The sequence below is a fragment of the Perca fluviatilis genome, chromosome 16, assembly GCF_010015445.1.
Source record: "Perca fluviatilis chromosome 16, GENO_Pfluv_1.0, whole genome shotgun sequence".
Classification (NCBI taxonomy): domain Eukaryota; kingdom Metazoa; phylum Chordata; class Actinopteri; order Perciformes; family Percidae; genus Perca; species Perca fluviatilis.
Genome location: NC_053127.1, coordinates 30,210,611 through 30,228,568, shown reverse-complemented (window position 1 = coordinate 30,228,568; position 17,958 = coordinate 30,210,611). Strand labels below are relative to the sequence as shown.

General features: G+C 43.7%; 1 protein-coding gene across 1 annotated transcript; it reads left to right on the top strand.

Moving 5' to 3' along the window:
• The first annotated feature begins 403 nt into the window (after positions 1-403).
• wnt11 (wingless-type MMTV integration site family, member 11) lies at positions 404-14,030 on the top strand. Its single transcript, XM_039778453.1, is given in 7 exon segments — positions 404-751; positions 2,942-3,105; positions 3,108-3,135; positions 5,817-6,061; positions 7,695-7,972; positions 8,553-8,845; positions 13,012-14,030. Coding segments are annotated over 6 exon segments (1,071 nt in total). The 5' UTR covers positions 404-751; positions 2,942-3,053; the 3' UTR covers positions 13,187-14,030.
• The last annotated feature ends 3,928 nt before the right edge of the window (positions 14,031-17,958 follow it).

Here is a 17,958-nt window from a genome sequence, read left to right as displayed (position 1 = left end):
CAACTAAGTGATTAATCGACGAATCGTCTCAGCTGGACTTGTAGGCCGTCATATTGTTGGGAAGTTTAATTTTTAATATCATATTGTGTTTTATAAACTACATGTTCCGTGTGCAGAAATCTCAACTAGTAACTAAAGCTGTAACAGATGAATGTAGTGGAGTAAAAAGTCCAATATTTCTCTCTGAAATGTAGCGGAGTAGAAGCAGAAAGTGGCACGAAAAGTAGGCTACAAGTACCCCAACATTTGGACTTCAGTAGGCTACAGTACTCGAGTAAATGTACTTGGTTACATTCCACCGCTGATGATATCGTATTATGTCCGAGTGTCCCGGTGCAGCGTGCTAAGCTAGCCTCTATATGCTAATGCAGGTCTGACATCAGCAGTGAGATCAAAGCGGGGCAGCGGGGATTTAAAGCCGAGTCTGTCCCACTCAGTCTCACTCTCTCTCCTCTCCTCGGACCTCTCCCTCTCTCTCCCTCTCTCTCTCTCTCTGTGTGTGTCTGTCCCACTCACACACACACACGCTCACACACTCAACGACACCGCTGCGATAGGCTACACACACCATGCGTACCTGTCCGGAGCTATTCTACCACCCCATGCTGGATTTTACCCCCGCATCTGGCTGATACCGAGACAGACACCGCTCTGAAAGGATATTCCGACTGCAGACTTTATTTTTCTTCTTTCTTGTCCGTTTTTTGTTGTTGTTGTTGTTCAACGTGGAGAGCCGAGAGTCACGGCAAAGGTGAGTTCAACTAGTTCGTCTAGAGGAACAGTTTTATGTTACTGCGTGCTCTATAACGCCGATGTGTCTGTGCGCGCACACGTTTAGGATGATTAGAAACTGAATTGTCTGTTGTTTTTTTTTATCTGCTGAAAAAATGGTGGGGATGATTTATAACAAAGATTTAAGATAGGGGAAACCGGGGTGAGCTGCCTTCGCTGTATGATCCCACTTTCATTTCCAAAGATTCATGCTTATTTTTTTTTTATTTTTTTTTATTTTATTTAATTTGTTCCACTTCGGTGCAACCTGCTTCCTAAGACTTGTGTCTTTAAAGTGACTTTGGAGTCTCTCCTCATCTGTCTACCCAAGCAGATTGGCTAACGGCATTACCTACTATTATTATTATTATTATTATTATTATTGGAACTATCCTTGTCCGACTTTGTTGGTTAATTTCCGCTAATTAGATCCCCACGATCGTCGGGAAATATGATGAATGGTTCACTTGGTGTGCCTTGCCCTAGCTTATCTCGGCTCGGTGTGAGAGACACACATCACATGGTGTGTGTGTGTGTGAGTGCGTGTGTGCGTGTGTGTGTGTGTGTGTGTGTGTGAGTGTGACCCTATCAGCCTTTATCTTCCAAGTGGGGAAACAGGAGCTGCCATTCAGCCCGCTTCGGCCAAATGTAAATTTAAACAGGGATTTATAGGCCAATTTAAACAGATAGACCTGTAACACCAATAAGCGGCGAACGAAGACTGGAAATAGTTCGTTTTTTTACTCAGTAATAATAACTAAAGGCTAAATATATTTTTAGTTGTTGTTGTTTTTGTTTTTTTTTAAATTAGGCATATTTTAGCCTACAGGTCAGTGCTTGGAAAGTAGTTGGCCGAGTGAAATGAGTTTCAGTGGGCTCATTTCAATAATTAATGGCACAGTTTCGACCGCGTCTCCGCCAATCAGCGACGAGCAGCGAAACTGGCGCTTTTTAAAAAAAGAAGAAGAAGAAGAAAAAAAGGCCCATTATTCGGTTTGACTGCGCTCAGTTTAAGCTCTCTTCAAAGAGATTGCTTATCGACAGCTCGCAGCTATATCAGATAATGTTCCTGATGCGCTGACTGAAGATTACTGCGCTGATCTGGGCTTTGATCCCGCTGCTGTCAATCCAGCCCAAATCCTTCACATTGTTCCAAGTGGAGCAGAGGTGACAACTGTAACTGAATTAAAAGCTCGGCTACTAGAGACTTCAGAATCGGTGCAATAGAACCGGGAATAGGACTCCTTTGTCTGAATGCTTCCGGCTTAAAGTTTAGCGAAAGCTCATGTGATTGTGTAGAACAGAATTATTTTAACCTTCAGCGCCAAACAATGGGACACTAATAATCCGACGTAACGCTCAGATATGAGATCATGACTCTATTATGGAAATAATCAAGGCACTAAGAAAAGTCAGAGTTAGTGCCCATTGACCCACAATCCGTAGCCCAGACACAGCACTGGTCCCTTCTTGAAAATGGAAGAGATGTCTTTGTCTTTAGGCTCTCCTTTGTCTTTAAGCCTTCGCAGCTTTTCTGATTGGGATTCGGATAACAATGTATTGTCCTCGTTTCTTGTGTAAATAGAATTAAGCATGTAGAAGGAGGCTGACTATTACCAGTGTGCTTACAGTAGTGTTAGCGGGCTGTCTGCAGAGTATTTCTTGCAAACAGTTTTGCTCAGTTCCATTTTATTTTTTTTCTTCCTCTCGTGTAGTTATTCTTTATTTAAATGTGTGCGTGATGTCTGAGATTTCTGACGGAGAACTAAAATAATAGTCATCAGATTTTTTTTTTTTTAAATGATTATTTCACAGTGGTTCTTGAAACAGTATGAATCAACGCATCTAGAAAAACTTTAAAATCTGCATTCACAAGTCATTGACATTGATATGACCAACTGCTATAATTATTATAAATCATATTTCTCCATATCTGTATCAGTGTCTCTGTGTCCCAGCCAGCAGCGGCAGAAGGCCGCCCACCAAGAGTCAGGGTCTGTCCCAGGTTTCTGGGAGGAGATTGTTGGGTCTCTGTAAATTATAGTGTGGGTCTAGACCTACTCTATCTGTAAAGTGTGCTGAGATAACTCCTGTTGTGATTTGACACTATAAACACAATTGAATTGGTGATTATTTACGTGCATGTATATTTATATGTTGTTTATTACAGGGATTAGAAGAGGAGGCCGTGCCATGACAGTTGACTTTTGAGTCGGAGCCAGGAAGCCCAACAGCCCCAACGTATTTGTGTCCTGTTGTGAGCCCGGAGCCTCTGTCCAACCATGAGGAGCGGCTCTCATGTCCTGCCTCTGGGTGTGCTCACGGCTGTGCTGCTGTGCAGGTCTGCTCGGGCATCAAATGGCTGTGAGTATTCTCAGGAGGGGCGCCATCTCATTCCTTAGGCCTTTCGCCATCATTACACATGCCTTACGGTCAAACAGTGTCCACACGGGTGACGTCATGAAGATGCAAGATATATTGTGCGCCTCGTTTTTCTTTTTCTTTTCTTTTTTTTTGCACGTTTCAGTGTTTTATGGAGTGGAGGGCCTGTGGCAGCTTTGCAATGGGCCCCCAACATTCCTCAAGTTGCTCCTGATCAAGAGAGAGGCTACGTGTTCTGTGCATGTGTATCTGGTGAAGGGGACAGTAGATTAGCTGGCAGTTCTTCAAGTTATCAACAGAAACCCCTTTTTGTTTTATTAACTCTATTGCGGCTTCAGTAAAAGGAGAAGGCGTATGTGTTTCAGTCCTAAGATCTCAGATGAAATGCACCCCCTTCCCCTGCCGTATCATAAGAAGATAAGAATAGAGACTAAGACGGTGATGACGGTGCGTCGTGGCGGCGCAGACATTGCCAGTGTGTGTGTGTGTAGTCTAGTTAGGCCTCAATTTGTGTAAAAGTAGCGTGCGGAAGAGGCAAGCTGCAGTGGCCTAACTGTTGACACAAATGTGGATTGCTCGTCCTGAGCACCACGCAGCTTTTATGCTCGAGTAAAAGTAAACAATCATTTTCGCAATCATTTTTTGGAAAGTCCATAAAATTTCCACGTTGCTATTTTTTGAATTTGTTTACGTTCCGATTGATTGTTTGGTATTCTCATAAAGGCTTTGAGGTTTTTCTTCACAATTTGCGGGGCTCTGTTTATCCCCCTGCGCCTTAAAACACAACTTTCAGCGTTGGCTCGACCCAAAGTATCCATGGCTTCTTATCGGAGCGAGGGCTTGTTACACTCACAGTGGGACGACTTAAGCAGATGTGCCCATGAGAGCTGGGATGGCATGTGCTAAATCTAAGCTCTCTTACAGTCCTGATAATGCGCAGCGGTGCAATGCAAAACAGATGCGGCTGTAAACACCTGCGAGTGCCGGGTTACCCCCAGCCCGGCGGAGTCACAGCTTATCATTGGGCACAGAGCGGCGGCCCCCTCGGCCCCCTAATGCAAAACAGGCCAAGGTGCAGGCGGCGCTGCCCGGTTCTCACGCACTCTCAGCAGAGATCGAGACACAGAAAGCAGAGATCAGAGCTAACCTGCTCCGCCTGTGGTTTCTCTCTTAAAGTCAATTCTCAACCTGTTTACAGTGTTTCAATCAAATGTTAATAGTCTGTAAACAGAGGACTCACGTCAAACTGAGGCCATAGAGGACGACACCTTCTGTGGTGGAATATTCAAATCTGTGTAGTTTTTCATCTGACCGTTGATCTGAATTCAGTGTTTTTTTTTTTTTTTTTTTTTTTGGAATATCTTGAGGCCTCTTCTGTGCTTTAACAAAAGAAAAACCCTGTGCCAAAACGTGTCACTTATATTTCATGCATCCTCGGCTGACTTTCCTTCGGGGTTTTCACTGTGATAAGATAGTTCTTCTCTGCATTGCAACGCATGCCAAACCATTTCCCTGCCTGAAGCATTATCTGTTTCAATTTTTCAATTGTTTTGCGTTTGTGATGTGTCTCAGAGGTTGAAATGGGTGTACACAAGAAACTGAAATCACTAACACACCGCGGTAACTAAAACTCACAGCATTGGTATTCCCATAAACCTGATCCTTTTAAAACTCATGAAACTAAAAAAACAGATTAAGCAATCATCACATTGTCATCGCCTGCAATATGTATTGCAGGGCCGCAGCGGGCGATAATTTTCATCGTCGATTCATGATTTTCTCGGTTAATCGAATAGGCGTTTGGTCTTTAACCCTTGTGTTGTCTTCCCGTCGACCTTGCAGCTTTTCGTTTTTCTGGGTCAAACTTTACTTCTTTTTTTCAGTGTTGTGGTCGTCTTTTTCAACACTTCTGTCGCTTTTCCCCAAAGGTTTTTTTATACGTTTTTTTTGCCACTTCTTACCCATGTTTTTGTCACATTTTTCCTGCGTTTTTTTTTTTGACGTTTTGTTGTTGTTTTTCCCCCACATTTTTGAAGCTATTTCTGACATTTTTGTCACTCTTTTCAACGTTCTTTTCTAAAAAAAAAAAATCTCCATATGCTATAAAATTGAATAAAACACCCACATTGAATGAAAGTACTGAGCTGATCTTTTATTTTACTTGTGAAGAGTAATGGTTGTATGGAACCATCCACGTTATTTTTTTATTTTTTCAGATCAATTTTTCTATTGTTTTTTTATCATTACACATACAGAACAGAGAAACACAAATTGAACAAGAACAAAAAACCTCTCCCACCCCCCCAACCCTCTGCGGTCTCGATCCACGTTATTTTTTTGACAATTTGGTTGAAAGAAACCCAAATGTCTGAAATAGAAACGTTTTGAATATCCATGGGTCAAATTTGACCCGAGGACAACGGGAGGGTTAAAATGCCAGAAAATGGAATGGAAAATGTCGACCAGTGTTTCCCCAAATCCCAAAATGACATTCTCACCTGTCTTGTTTTGAGAAGCTGGAATCAGACAATGTTTGACTTATTTTTCATGAAAAATGATTCAAACCGATGAATCGACAACTAATCGATTCATCTTTGCAGCGCTAGTGTATTATATAATGCATACTGACCAATACGTCTTGTTTGTGTTTACCCCCCCCCGGCGTCGATATCACACGCCCCTTCATCTTTACACATCAACCAGACCCAACACTGTAAGCTGCTGCACGGCCTCGTGTCCTCCCAGGCTCAGCTGTGCCGCAGCAACCTGGAGCTCATGCAAACCATCATCACCGCTGCCCGCGAAGTCAAGAAAACGTGTCAGAAGACCTTCTCTGACATGCGTTGGAACTGCTCGTCCATCGACATCCCCCTCGATGCTCCGAAGTATCGGCCAGACCTCGACCGAGGTAATGGACCATAAGCGCTTTGGGATGACAGCGCGGATGCTTTAGTTTTCCAAAGAGCCGCTCCAAGTTTTTTTTTTTTTTTTTTTTCACCCTCAAGAATGTGGTGTTTATAGTCATGCTTGCCGTTCAATGAATATCTAAAACCGAGGTCATGAAGTGTGCTGCGTTTATTGCTGTTGAGTTTACAGTAACTGGTGAAGCGATCCTCAGCCCTCTAATGGTGTCTGTGCTCAGACGCCACAATAGATGTGTCTTGTCTGTTCTGTCATGTTGTCATGTTCTTTTCAAAATTGACTGAGGATACGTTGCCTCATCTTTCCACTTCTTTTGCTTGCCAGCCAAATAATTCCATAATTTATTCCGGAGAAGCCTTCACCGGTCCCTTTTACTGACGCTGTTATTTGAGACGACCCCCACACACAACATGCGTTACAGCATTATGAGTGCCCGCCTGTTTGCGTTGCAGTCTGACTTTCTCTGGCCAAAAAGGAGTTTGAGTGTGCTAAGGTTGTGGGTTGGGAGGGGGTGGGGGTGGGGCTGTGCAGTGCTCCCCACAAAGGACATGGCTGCCATTTGCCAAATGAACAGTCTGCACCGAACAGGAAATGGCTCATCTCTGTCCAGGGATGGCTTTGATCTAAGCAGCCCACGGTCATCCATGATTTCTTCCCTTACTTCCAATTGCTTCCCGGCCTTTACCATATGTGCTTGCTTTGCGTGTACGCACATCACCGCCAATTACATCAGAGCTCACTCTGCGTTACAGCAGGAGCAGTGATGGACTATGTTTGATGGTTTCATCTTGTGCACACGGTGGAACACTGAGAGGGAAACAGGACAGATGGATAGCAGAGAAGTCCATTATACAACACAAGAGAACGTTTGAGAACGTTTTGATTTACGGTTTTATTATTTGCCGTAATAACTTTTCATCATTGGAACCAACATGAATTCAAACTGACAGTTACACGCTTCATGCTAACACTTTAGCATACATTGTGACAAATGATAAACCAGCGTAGAGTACACATCCAAATAACCTAAATGAGACAAAATATTCGCACTCTGTACTGGCAGCTCCCCATGTTGAGTAAATATTATTTAATGTATTACATTTCTGAATATACAGGTGCTTTGCTACCAATAACTACTACTGTAGAACTGAAACGATTAGTCGATTAATCAATCATCAGAAAAACAATCTGAAAGTATTTTAAATAAACGATTCATTGTTAAAGTAATTTTTCAAGCAACAATGCCAAACAGTCACTAGTCCCAGCTTGTAAATTGTAAGGATTTGATATTTTTCTCTGTCTTGTGTGATAGCAAACTTGAGTTTTGGATTATTGGTTGGACAAATCAAGACATCTGATGACGTCACCTTGGGCTTTAGGAAACTTCACTATATTCTGACATTCAATAGACCAAAAGAGTACTCTGTAAATAGAGAAAGCAATTGATAATGAAATAATCGTTGCATTTGCAGCCCTAAAAACTGCTAGTGACCGCTGACTATAAGTTGTGCTTGCATGTTTGCATTGAACTCTAGAGAAAAAAAAAATCTTTGAATGCCTTTGATGTATGCATTGTCAGTTCACTTGTATCATTTGTGTTTCTTCTTCTGTTTCGACAGGAACAAGAGAGGCTGCATTTGTGTACGCCCTGTCCGCAGCAACCATCAGCCACACCATAGCACGGGCGTGCACGTCTGGAGATTTGCGGCTGTGCTCGTGCGGTCCTATTCCTGCGGAGATCCCCGAGCCTGGCTACCGCTGGGGTGGCTGCGCCGACAACCTGCACTACGGTTTGATCATGGGCTCCAAGTTCTCTGATGCGCCCATGAAGATGAAACGCGCAGGCTCCCATGCCAACAAACTGATGCACCTACACAACAGTGAAGTCGGAAGACAAGTAAGCAATGTGGCCATCTTTTTTTGCTCGCCTTAAAACTCTAAGTGAAAAAATGCACTAGTTTGAAAGTTTGAAATGGACACTATCATTTAAATTGCAAATGTAATTGTGTAATTGTATATATATATATATATTTTTTTTTTTTATTTATCCTTTCTTTAACCAGGAGAAGCCCATTGAGATTAAAAATCTCTTTTGCAAGGGAGACCTGGCCAAGATAGGCAGCTGAATTACATCACATCATTACATACGTACAAAGACACAAAAAAACATGAAAATAAAGACAAATAAATTAATAGAAACAGTTTGAAAGCCAATTATGCACTTAGAATGAAATCTCAATTAAAAACATTAACATGTGAGCGAGTTCAACTCAAAACACCTCATTCTTAACTTAAAAACACTCAAAGGAATCAATTTACTAAGTTTTAAGTTGTTCTGCAGCAAATTCCATGTAAAGGGAGCAGAATAAACAAAGGCCTTTTTACCTTGACTTGTACTGTACGTTATTTTGTATGGATGTCAATCCCACAAAGATTGAGCCCTATCTAACGTCCGTGTCCCCTGTCCTCATGTCCAGGCGCTGAGAGACGCGCTGGTGATGAAGTGTAAATGTCACGGTGTGTCCGGCTCCTGCTCCATAAGGACCTGCTGGAGAGGCCTGCAGGACCTGAGGGAGATCGCCATGGACCTGAAGACCAAGTATCTGTCTGCCACCAAAGTTGTCCACCGGCCCATGGGGACACGCAAGCAGCTGGTGCCCAAAGACATCGACATCCGGCCGGTGAGGGAGAACGAGCTGGTCTACCTGCAGAGCTCCCCAGACTTCTGTGCTAAGAATGACAAACAGGGCTCTGTTGGCACACAGGACAGGTGAGATCATTGTGTATTGACTGTGAGCGTGCATGAGAAAAGAAGAAGGGGGGGGGGGATATTTGGCCATCGTGATAGTTCTCTGTGACAGACCCACACAGCTGACAAATAGGAAATGGCCGATCCTGAATGTCTGGTCATTCAGGATGTTGACTCTAGTGAAGTGGCATCCTGCCTGTTGGCACCGTTTAGTTTGCAGGCTGGCTGATAACGCGCAGCGGCCCCTGAGAGTGCTCTGTCTGTGGCCTGTCTGAGCATGTGTCACTGAAAAGGCCACTGAAAAGACTGGAGTGGTTGTCCCACTATCTAATGACTAATGCCGTTATTCTTAGGACTGAGTGCACTCCAGCTGATATCGATTGGAGAGGGCCAAGCAAATGGGTAAAATAGTCCCCCAGAGATAAAGGCTTATTTACACTGTTGAGCTCCAGTGCTTTTGTTGGGACAGTGTTACGTGCCGCCTGCTGGTTTGTGCTCTGTGAGAAGTTGGTGGGCAGCATGGAGCCCATTTGTCTGGGGGTCTGACTCAGGCTGAGATCTGGCTAACCAATATCAGAGAAATATGGCACAATGTTCCGTAACTGGGTTGCAGAGATTGACAGAGTGTATCTCAGGCTTTACTATTTAGTTTTGAATTGCATTGGCGCTGGAGGCAAATTCGGAGCATGAATAGTGTGGTTGCGGAAGTTTCTCTGTTCATATAAAAACTTGATTGCATATAATTTCAACCGCTGATCATCTGTTTGTTTAAACAGACATACCAGACACTTTTATAAGAATAAATTCTATGTTTAGCGCATCCACATCGTACTTTACGCTTCAGTGTCAACAGCCGGCAGCTGTGGCTGAGTGAGCCACTGAGGATAAAAAAGCTCCACTAAATGGCATGTGATGTATGTTAAAAATGGCATACATCATATGACATATCATGCGTCCCTCAGCTATAGGCCACTCTACAGATAACCAGAAGAAATGCTTCACGTCAAGGACACTCACTGTTGCTCGTCTGGAGCAGCCACACACAGTCTGCAACACGAGTGCTTTTGCCAAATCATTAGGCTCCCGCTTCGCTGGCGTCGTTAAATGAACGTGTGACGCTGATGCCTGTGTGTATGAGCGTCAGTGCTTCCCCTACGTTGATTGCTTCAGCCTGGCGGGTGGCTTTTAAAGTTTCTTTAAAGGTCCCATGGCATGAAAATTTCACTTTATGAGGTTTTTTAACATTAATATGAGTTCCCCCAGCCTGCCTATGGTCCCCCAGCGGCTAGAAATGGTGATAGGTGTAAACCGAGCCCTGGGTATCCTGCTCTGCCTTTGAGAAAATGAAAGCTCAGATGGGCCGATCTGGAATCGTCTCCTTATGAGGTCATAAGGAGCAAGGTTACCTCCCCTTTCTCTGCTTTGCCCGCCCAGAGAATTTGGCCCACCCATGAGAGAGAGACATCATGGCTTTCAAACAAGCAAAGTGGCAGTTGGTCAAGGCCACACTTTTAAAGCTGCTTCGCCTGTTACTGCCGTTAGTTCCTTGCAAGTAATGTAGCATTTAAAAGGATGTTTTTTTAGGGTTAGGGTTTCCGGTCCAGCTCAGTTAAAAACACAAGAACACCGGACCCGTTAGCACGTTAGCGTGTCCTTCACTAAGCCGCAATTTCCACCAACTGCGGAACGGCTGTGGATCGGATCGGCTCCGCTGCGTGTCGGCTCCGTGCTCCGCCCTCCTTCAATACCTGCCGGGTGCGGATTTGTTTGCGGAACAGCTGCGGCCACGACTGACAGCTGAAGTCACGAGGACCCACGAGATCTCGCAAATTCACGCATGATTGCGCAATATAACAGGATGTAGTTTCTATGAACAGAACCACAAACTTGACTTCAGGCCTGTCTCCGCCCATTATGACGTTTTCAAGGTGTAGTGCAGGGGAAATATGATCCGCCGTGAGCACGTTGTATTTTATTTTGAAAATGAACCGCATGTTTTATTTTGTTTCTGTGCTCGACTTCCTGTCCCGCACTATCTGCCCTGTGCTGACTTGCTGCGGAGCTCTCCGGCGTCCGTCAAAAATAGAAGCTCTGCGTATCTGCTCCGGAGGGCACGGAGTCAGAACGCAGCCGTTCTGCAGTCAGTAAAAATACGCACGTTGACTTTAATGGAAACCTAATGACTCCGCCGCCGTTCCGCACTTGGTGGAAATTGCGGGTTACCACACCTGTTTGTAACCGGTACAGCGTTTCAACTGATTTAGCATTTTGGATCAAAATAAATAAATACATACCACACTGGACCTTACCTGCTGTTACAGACGTGAACTAACCACAGACAGTTCATGGAGCCATGGCGGTGCGTCGCTGCAGAATAAATATAGAGGAAACACTTGGCGTTATTTTTGGCCTGCAGGGGTTTTCCTGTTGACCTAGCGGCGCACAAGGCTTGTACAATTATTGTGGAAACGCTGAGTGTGGGCACTGATTATTCTATTATGTGTCGTGGCCGTTTGTATCGGAGGGGATTCCGAGCCATCCGCAAGACCAGATATAACGAGAGAATCTGGGACCTACAGTCATTTTAGCAGCAGTTCCTAATGGATAAAATGTGATCAGTGGCTTCAAAAAGAAAGCGTCGTGGCCCTGGGAATAGAAGGCCGTGCTTTAGTCTTAAATTACATTACTGTGCCTCTGCTTCAAACCAGCAGATGTGAACTACACAATGTACAGTGCTGTCCTCTTTCTCCACTTTCTTTCTCGCTCCTGACTAAACATAATCGAGTGGGTCTTACACTCATCCCCCCCCCCCCTCCTCCTTCTTCGCTCCCGCAGCAGCCTCGGTGTCTCCCTCACCGTGCTGGTCATTAACACTCTGCCATCATAAAACAATGCAATTATGTGGAGAAGACAAGCTGAAGAAAGGGAGGGCGGCCCTGTGTATTCAGTGTGATTTACGACGGGGGTGTGGGGGGGGGTGGGGGGCTATTCTCTGCTCATTCAAGAGTATTTAGGCTTCTGAAATGAGAGGCTCCCAAGCATCCACTGCTCAAAAGGTTAAGTAGGGCACACAAGGACGGTCAAGCACTATAAAAGGACTATTGTGGGCTCTTCGCAGGCTGCGGGATTGTACAAAATATCTCAGAACGAAGCTGTAAACCTATTTGGCTCAGGCAGGAAACCAAGCTGAAAATATGTTAGCGTTCAAAGCTGGTTGTTCAGTCCAAACTTTACCTTCCCTTTTCTCTATCTTGTTGAAGCAAAAATGCATAGTTGTAACTAGGGCTGTCAAAATGAATGTGTTAAAACTTACGGGTCTTATAATGCATCCAGTGGGTGGCTTCAAGAAACAAATCTCCTTGAGCAGAAATGGATACAGAAAAGGGTCTTTTGAATGGCAGGTTCAGCATCAAAGCCCTTCCAGATGGTTCTCTAAAGTTATTTGTGTGTACTGTACTGTACTGTCGATGTGAACTGAGTTACCACGGAGTACGTCCAGTCTGAAATACAACTTGAGTATTAAAAACTTGAAAAAATATCACTTTTAAAGTACGTTTAGAACAAATAAAACAGAATTCTGATTCATTTGCAACGAATCCCTAGTGGGGATTAAGCCCTATAGCTGTGTATTAACAGTTTCTGTATTTTTCTTAACAGAAATTGTCCATAGAATGTGATTCACAGTTGTATTTTGTTTTTTGTTTTTTACATTTGGAATTGCAAAATTTGTGCTCAGACAACTTTTATCAGCCACGGAGGTTGGTTTGACATATTAAAGAAGTCCACGTTGTTTTCTCACCGTTTTACGCTTTTTTCCCCCCGATATTCTGGGCGTTCTTTCCTACATTTTTGACACATTTCTTTTTTACATGTGGAAGCTTGCTTCCACGTTTTCACAAGTTTACTAACTGAGCAGCTTTGTATGAGACAATTTTATAAAAGCCTAACAGAAAATGTTCTGTATTTGCGTTTGTTAATTACAGGGCAAAGTCCGGGCACTGAGCTGCCAGAACCTTTTCTGTTATTTTAAGGATATTTTTCTTAGACTATGGACACTTTCTGTTAAAATATACAGTCATACAACTGTTGATACACAGATATTTCTCAGAGTGTGTAGCCCTAGTTGTTACACAATAATAAAATGTCTAATTTAACGTTTCCCTCTTTCTTGTCTATGCTGATGTCAGGCAGTGCAACAAAACCTCCCTGGGCAGTGACAGCTGTGACCTGATGTGCTGCGGCCGCGGCTACAACCCGTACACGGAGAAGCTGGTGGAGCGCTGCCACTGCAAGTACCACTGGTGCTGCTACGTCACCTGCAAGAAGTGCGAGCGGATCGTGGAGAGATACGTGTGCAAATGAGTGTGTGTGCCGCTGCCGCGCCCCGCCAGCAGTCCTCTACGTGTACCCAGCCACAGATTAACCAAAGCACTACAATACCAAGAAAAGGCTTACTTTTGTCATAAGCTTTAGCATGTGTATCTCAACGAAGAGGGGGGGGTCTGTTCTTGTGTCAGTATCATTTTTTTGTATCTGAATCTCCAAAGTGCCAATTGGGCTTCTACGCTTTTTTTTTTTTCACTCGCTTCACAAACCTGGACGTGGAGAGCGTGGCGACAGTGCCAGTTTACGTGAAGACCGCCGTCCTCCTGGGTATCTCCTTTTGTCTTGTTAATGATTATAAATCCCCCTAACAGGGATGTTGAAAGTCTATTTTATTATATCTCTAATAAAAAAAAGAAATAATATTGGATTTTATGCTGGAGGAGAGGGATTGTCTTTTCCCCTCACTAGACTTATGTTTGCCTTTATTCCACGGAAATCCAAGGGTTCTGATGGAGCCGCGTGGTACTTTTTTAGGTACTCTTACAACTTTTTTTGTCCCTCTGAAGCAATGGACAATAGGTGGGGGAAAAGGAACACAAAAAAAGGGAACTTCAAGTACTTTTCAATCATGGAACATTTCTGTGGTTGACGTTTTGGACTCTCGCCATGTGTCCTGTGTGGATCTCGACATGCCTGCATCCCTGTGGATTGAGAGAAGAGCATTATCTCCTTCATGTCTGACATGCAGTTCAAAATATATTCTATTTTTCGGAGCATATGAGCTGAACTCGTGGATTTTTGTAAACCACTCTTGTGTGGATGTACATACTGTTATTTTGTATACTGAAATAAAGAAAGAAGTATTTATAAAATAGTGAAATGATCTTCACCGTCGTCTTTACATGGAAATTGCATGTTTTTCTCTTTCTCTGTGATGTGCACTTTTGAAAATGTAGTACGTGGCTCATCTTACACCATCTTGGCAAAGAAAAATCCATAACCACCCAGACTAATTATTTTAAACTAAGCAACATTTACTGTAATTCACTGCAAATCCAAGCGTGATAAAATAGGAGTTTACCACGACGTATAGCACACAGTGATTGTAAATCAGCTCAGCACGGTCGGTAATGAGTTGCAGGGTTCAACCTGACAGCCTATTGGGATCGCTCTCTGAATTACCCAAACCCTGGGAAAGTGTTTGTTTGAACATTCCACCTCCGCACAAAGGCCATTGCAAAAGGGATTTGTGTCACTCCTATCGGGGCCTTAACACTCAAACAATCATCTGTCTGAGAGCCAGACCTCCATTGGACAAATTAAAAAACAAGACAGAATTCTAATTTATCTCAAACATATAGCCAGACTGTTGGCCTGTCAGACGGAGCAGACTTGGCGTTGCATGGAGCCAGGATATTACCCTCTGGCCTGCCGTGTGTTGGTTAAAGTGGTTCTCATGATTTTACACTGACAGAAATAGCTGTGGACGATGTAGGCCCCATGCTGGGAGCTCACATGATTCATCGCAGCACCAGCCTGCGCAGGCTGCACACTCACTGGGGCTGTAACACTGCTTGACCCTAGACTGTGGACGCACACAGAAACTGGCAAAACAACCCTGCATACTCCGGGGGGAAAAAAAACAAGGCTGAGGGGAATATTATCACCAGTCATTTAGATTTGAGCGGCCATTTTATGATGCCGGACTTGTTTTGCAGCTCTCCGTTGCATTTCATTTCAAACTTTTGGATACAAACGCAGGCTAAGAAGAGTTGACTAGACACGTCTATTTAAGGTAATGTTGAGAAACAGGACTCTAGATCCAAAGCTAAGACTGGTTACAAAAACCTCTTTAATGTTCCAACAGAAAACCAAAGACGGTAACAGTATGACCGAGGGGAGTAACGGAACAATGAAGTCTAAGAAGTCTTACATACATAAAGATTTGATCAGTGGATGTTGTTGTATAGCCGCAGTCTAAAAGCAGAAGCAGGCAGTGAGGACGGACACAGTGTACTGTGGTCTTTGGGTTTGGGGGCAGGGAGGGTCTGCTGTGTGCAGGTGAGCGGGGGTCTGCGCTGTCTGCACACAGGCCTGCTGTCGACAGCCTCAAGGACTCAGTTGCTGGCATTCCTCAGCCTGGCATTTGGAGAAAATAGGGTGTGTGTGTGTATGTGTGAGTCTGTCACCGTTCACTGCCACAGAAATGCGATGCCTCACATGCTGATTGAGGACTTGCACGCTGCCCTCAAATACAGGTGGCTCAGCCAGAGTCAAAGGACTACCAGTGGATGAACAAGCGCTAATGACGACACCAAAGTCACGTTAGTGTGCCTGAGTGTGGAAGTGGGGGTGTATGAAAGATGCATGGATATTACTCTTAACACATTTTGGTAAATGTGCGTTCCATTTACCTCGGAACTCGGAAGCCGAAGCTGGGAATGATGTCACACCCGAGTTGAATGCGTTCCATTTACAAGTCAGATTTTCATTGTTTTCATCAGCTCTAGCCAGGTTAGCCATTGTTAGTAATGCCAGTTGATAACAACGCATTACGCTGTTTTTTGTGCATACAAACAGCTTAACAACATGTCCACAGATAGAAGATGGACAGGACAGTGTGTGTACGACTGATTTAGTGAGACACAAATAAGACAGAAGTGCTATTAACTGTTAGCACTGTTACTAAAGCGTTCACAGCTGTTGACGCACGGAGCGGCCATGTTGGATTTTTAGCGCGGGGTACTCTGTGGTTGTCTGAGTTCCGAGCTTGGAAATCCAAAGTCAGGGGGCGTGTTCATCCGTTTTTTTTTTTTAAGTGTATTTTAAAAGAATACTTCACCCTTAAAATGACCATTGTTATATCAAAAACATTACTGAGTGTTGCCTTGAATTCGTGAAGAAAACTTTTTGTTTTTGTTGCATGACTCCCCCCCCCACCCCCACGGTGAACGGAAAATGTGAATTCAAATTCAATTAAGTATTCCCAAAACTGTACAATACTGTCTGTGTTGTCATTGCCAATTTTAGTTCAGTACTTGTAATCGTATTTTATGTCATTTTAAACTGTATGTACGTATGTCTAACGTATTTTATCTCCTAGCCCTCCTTCCCTCCCCCTTAAATGGCTTAGTCACCTGTCAGGCCGCCATTGTAAATAAGAACTTAAATAAGAAGAAAAAAAGTGAAAATTTCACATGGTATCGGTGTGTGACAAAGACTTTTTCAACCATAACCACACCTTCACAATTTAGCAAAGTTCTAGACCTGACTAAAACTGACAGACGATTAACATTGACATTTTGTGAGACATAAACCGAGACGTAGTGCAGCACTTCAGAGGGTCAAGAGTTCAGCTGATTTGAACATACCAGACTATTTAACACGCTTAAAGGAATACAAACTCTCACACAAGAGCAGTATAATCCCAGTCTCGTACATCCATCGTTTCGACCTCACCCTACCACATGCGTTGTCTCTTAAACCTTACTACTGCAACACTTCTGCTACTCATCTGAAGAGCTTGGCCAGGCACACTACTTCTTCAAAAGTGTTGTAAATAGTAAGGTTTTAGCAAAAATGCACAGGTTAGGGAAATACCGAGCATACGACTGGGTAACGAGAGAGGGATTATACTGCACGCATGCATTAGTGTGAGAGTTTGTAAACTGAAGTTTCGACATAGTTTTGCTGCTAAACCCCTATTATTTCAGTGCATCGAGACTTTTCTCTTGATTCTCCATTCACCATGAAGGTAAGGAATTCAAAGCACCACTCGGTGACTGGTTGATAGACAGATGATCATTTTGAGGCTGAGGTATTCCTTTAAGCACGTTAAATACTGTCTGGTATGTTCACATCAGCTGAACTCTTGACCCTCTGAAGTACTGCGCTACGTCTCGGTTTATGTCTCACAAAATGTCAATGTTAATCTTCTGTCAGTTTTGGTCAGGTCTAGAACTTTGCTAAATTGTGGAGGTGAGCTTATGGTTGAAAAACTCTTTGTCACACACCGATACCATGTGAAATTTTCACGACCAAAGAGTGAGCATGACATTAGAGTAATTTCATCACGTCTCTGAAGATTAGAAAGGCCCAAAAGTCTGACCTGCTTCAGTCATTCAATGCTGAACCTAGCCAACTGACCCTCTGAGCAACCCTTGTTATCATTTAGCCGTGCAACTATTCAGCTGACCTCAGTCTAACCCTTCGGAAATATCTCACTTGGATAAAGTCCACCACACAGTAAAACATGTCATGTGCCAACAATACGAACCTGTTGTAACATTAATTTGGTCCACATTCTATCCATTTTTCTGTCAACACAAAGCTGTGGAAAATGGGACATCAATGGGCTGCCATTTTGGCGGGCATCAGGTAAAAACAACCGCTTAAGAGCGGGCCCTTATCCGGGCCGTTAAGGACCTTTGTGTCCGTAACGAAAGACAAAACAAAAGTAAAGACGACAACAAAACGGAACTAGTCGCCGTTGCAGTTTATGTTTCTTTTCTTTCCGTCTGTCTTTGTCAGAACGTGTCTAAGTATCTCTCCATGGTTGGTGTGACCCCCTGCTCTGTGGGAATTGCCTGGTTATTGAGAAGGAAAAAAAAAAAGGGGGGAGCCGTGAAATTATCAGGGGTTAATGTCAGCCCGGACAATATAATGCCAATTGCTTTTGTGGAGCCTGCGGTCAAGATAACTAGCTGTGAATGAGGGAGACAAAGAATTTGGCTGAAGTGGTAAAGGCTTTCAGATGTACTGACCCGTACTGTAAATTGACTTTTGTGTTTTCTGTGCGTGTGTGTGTG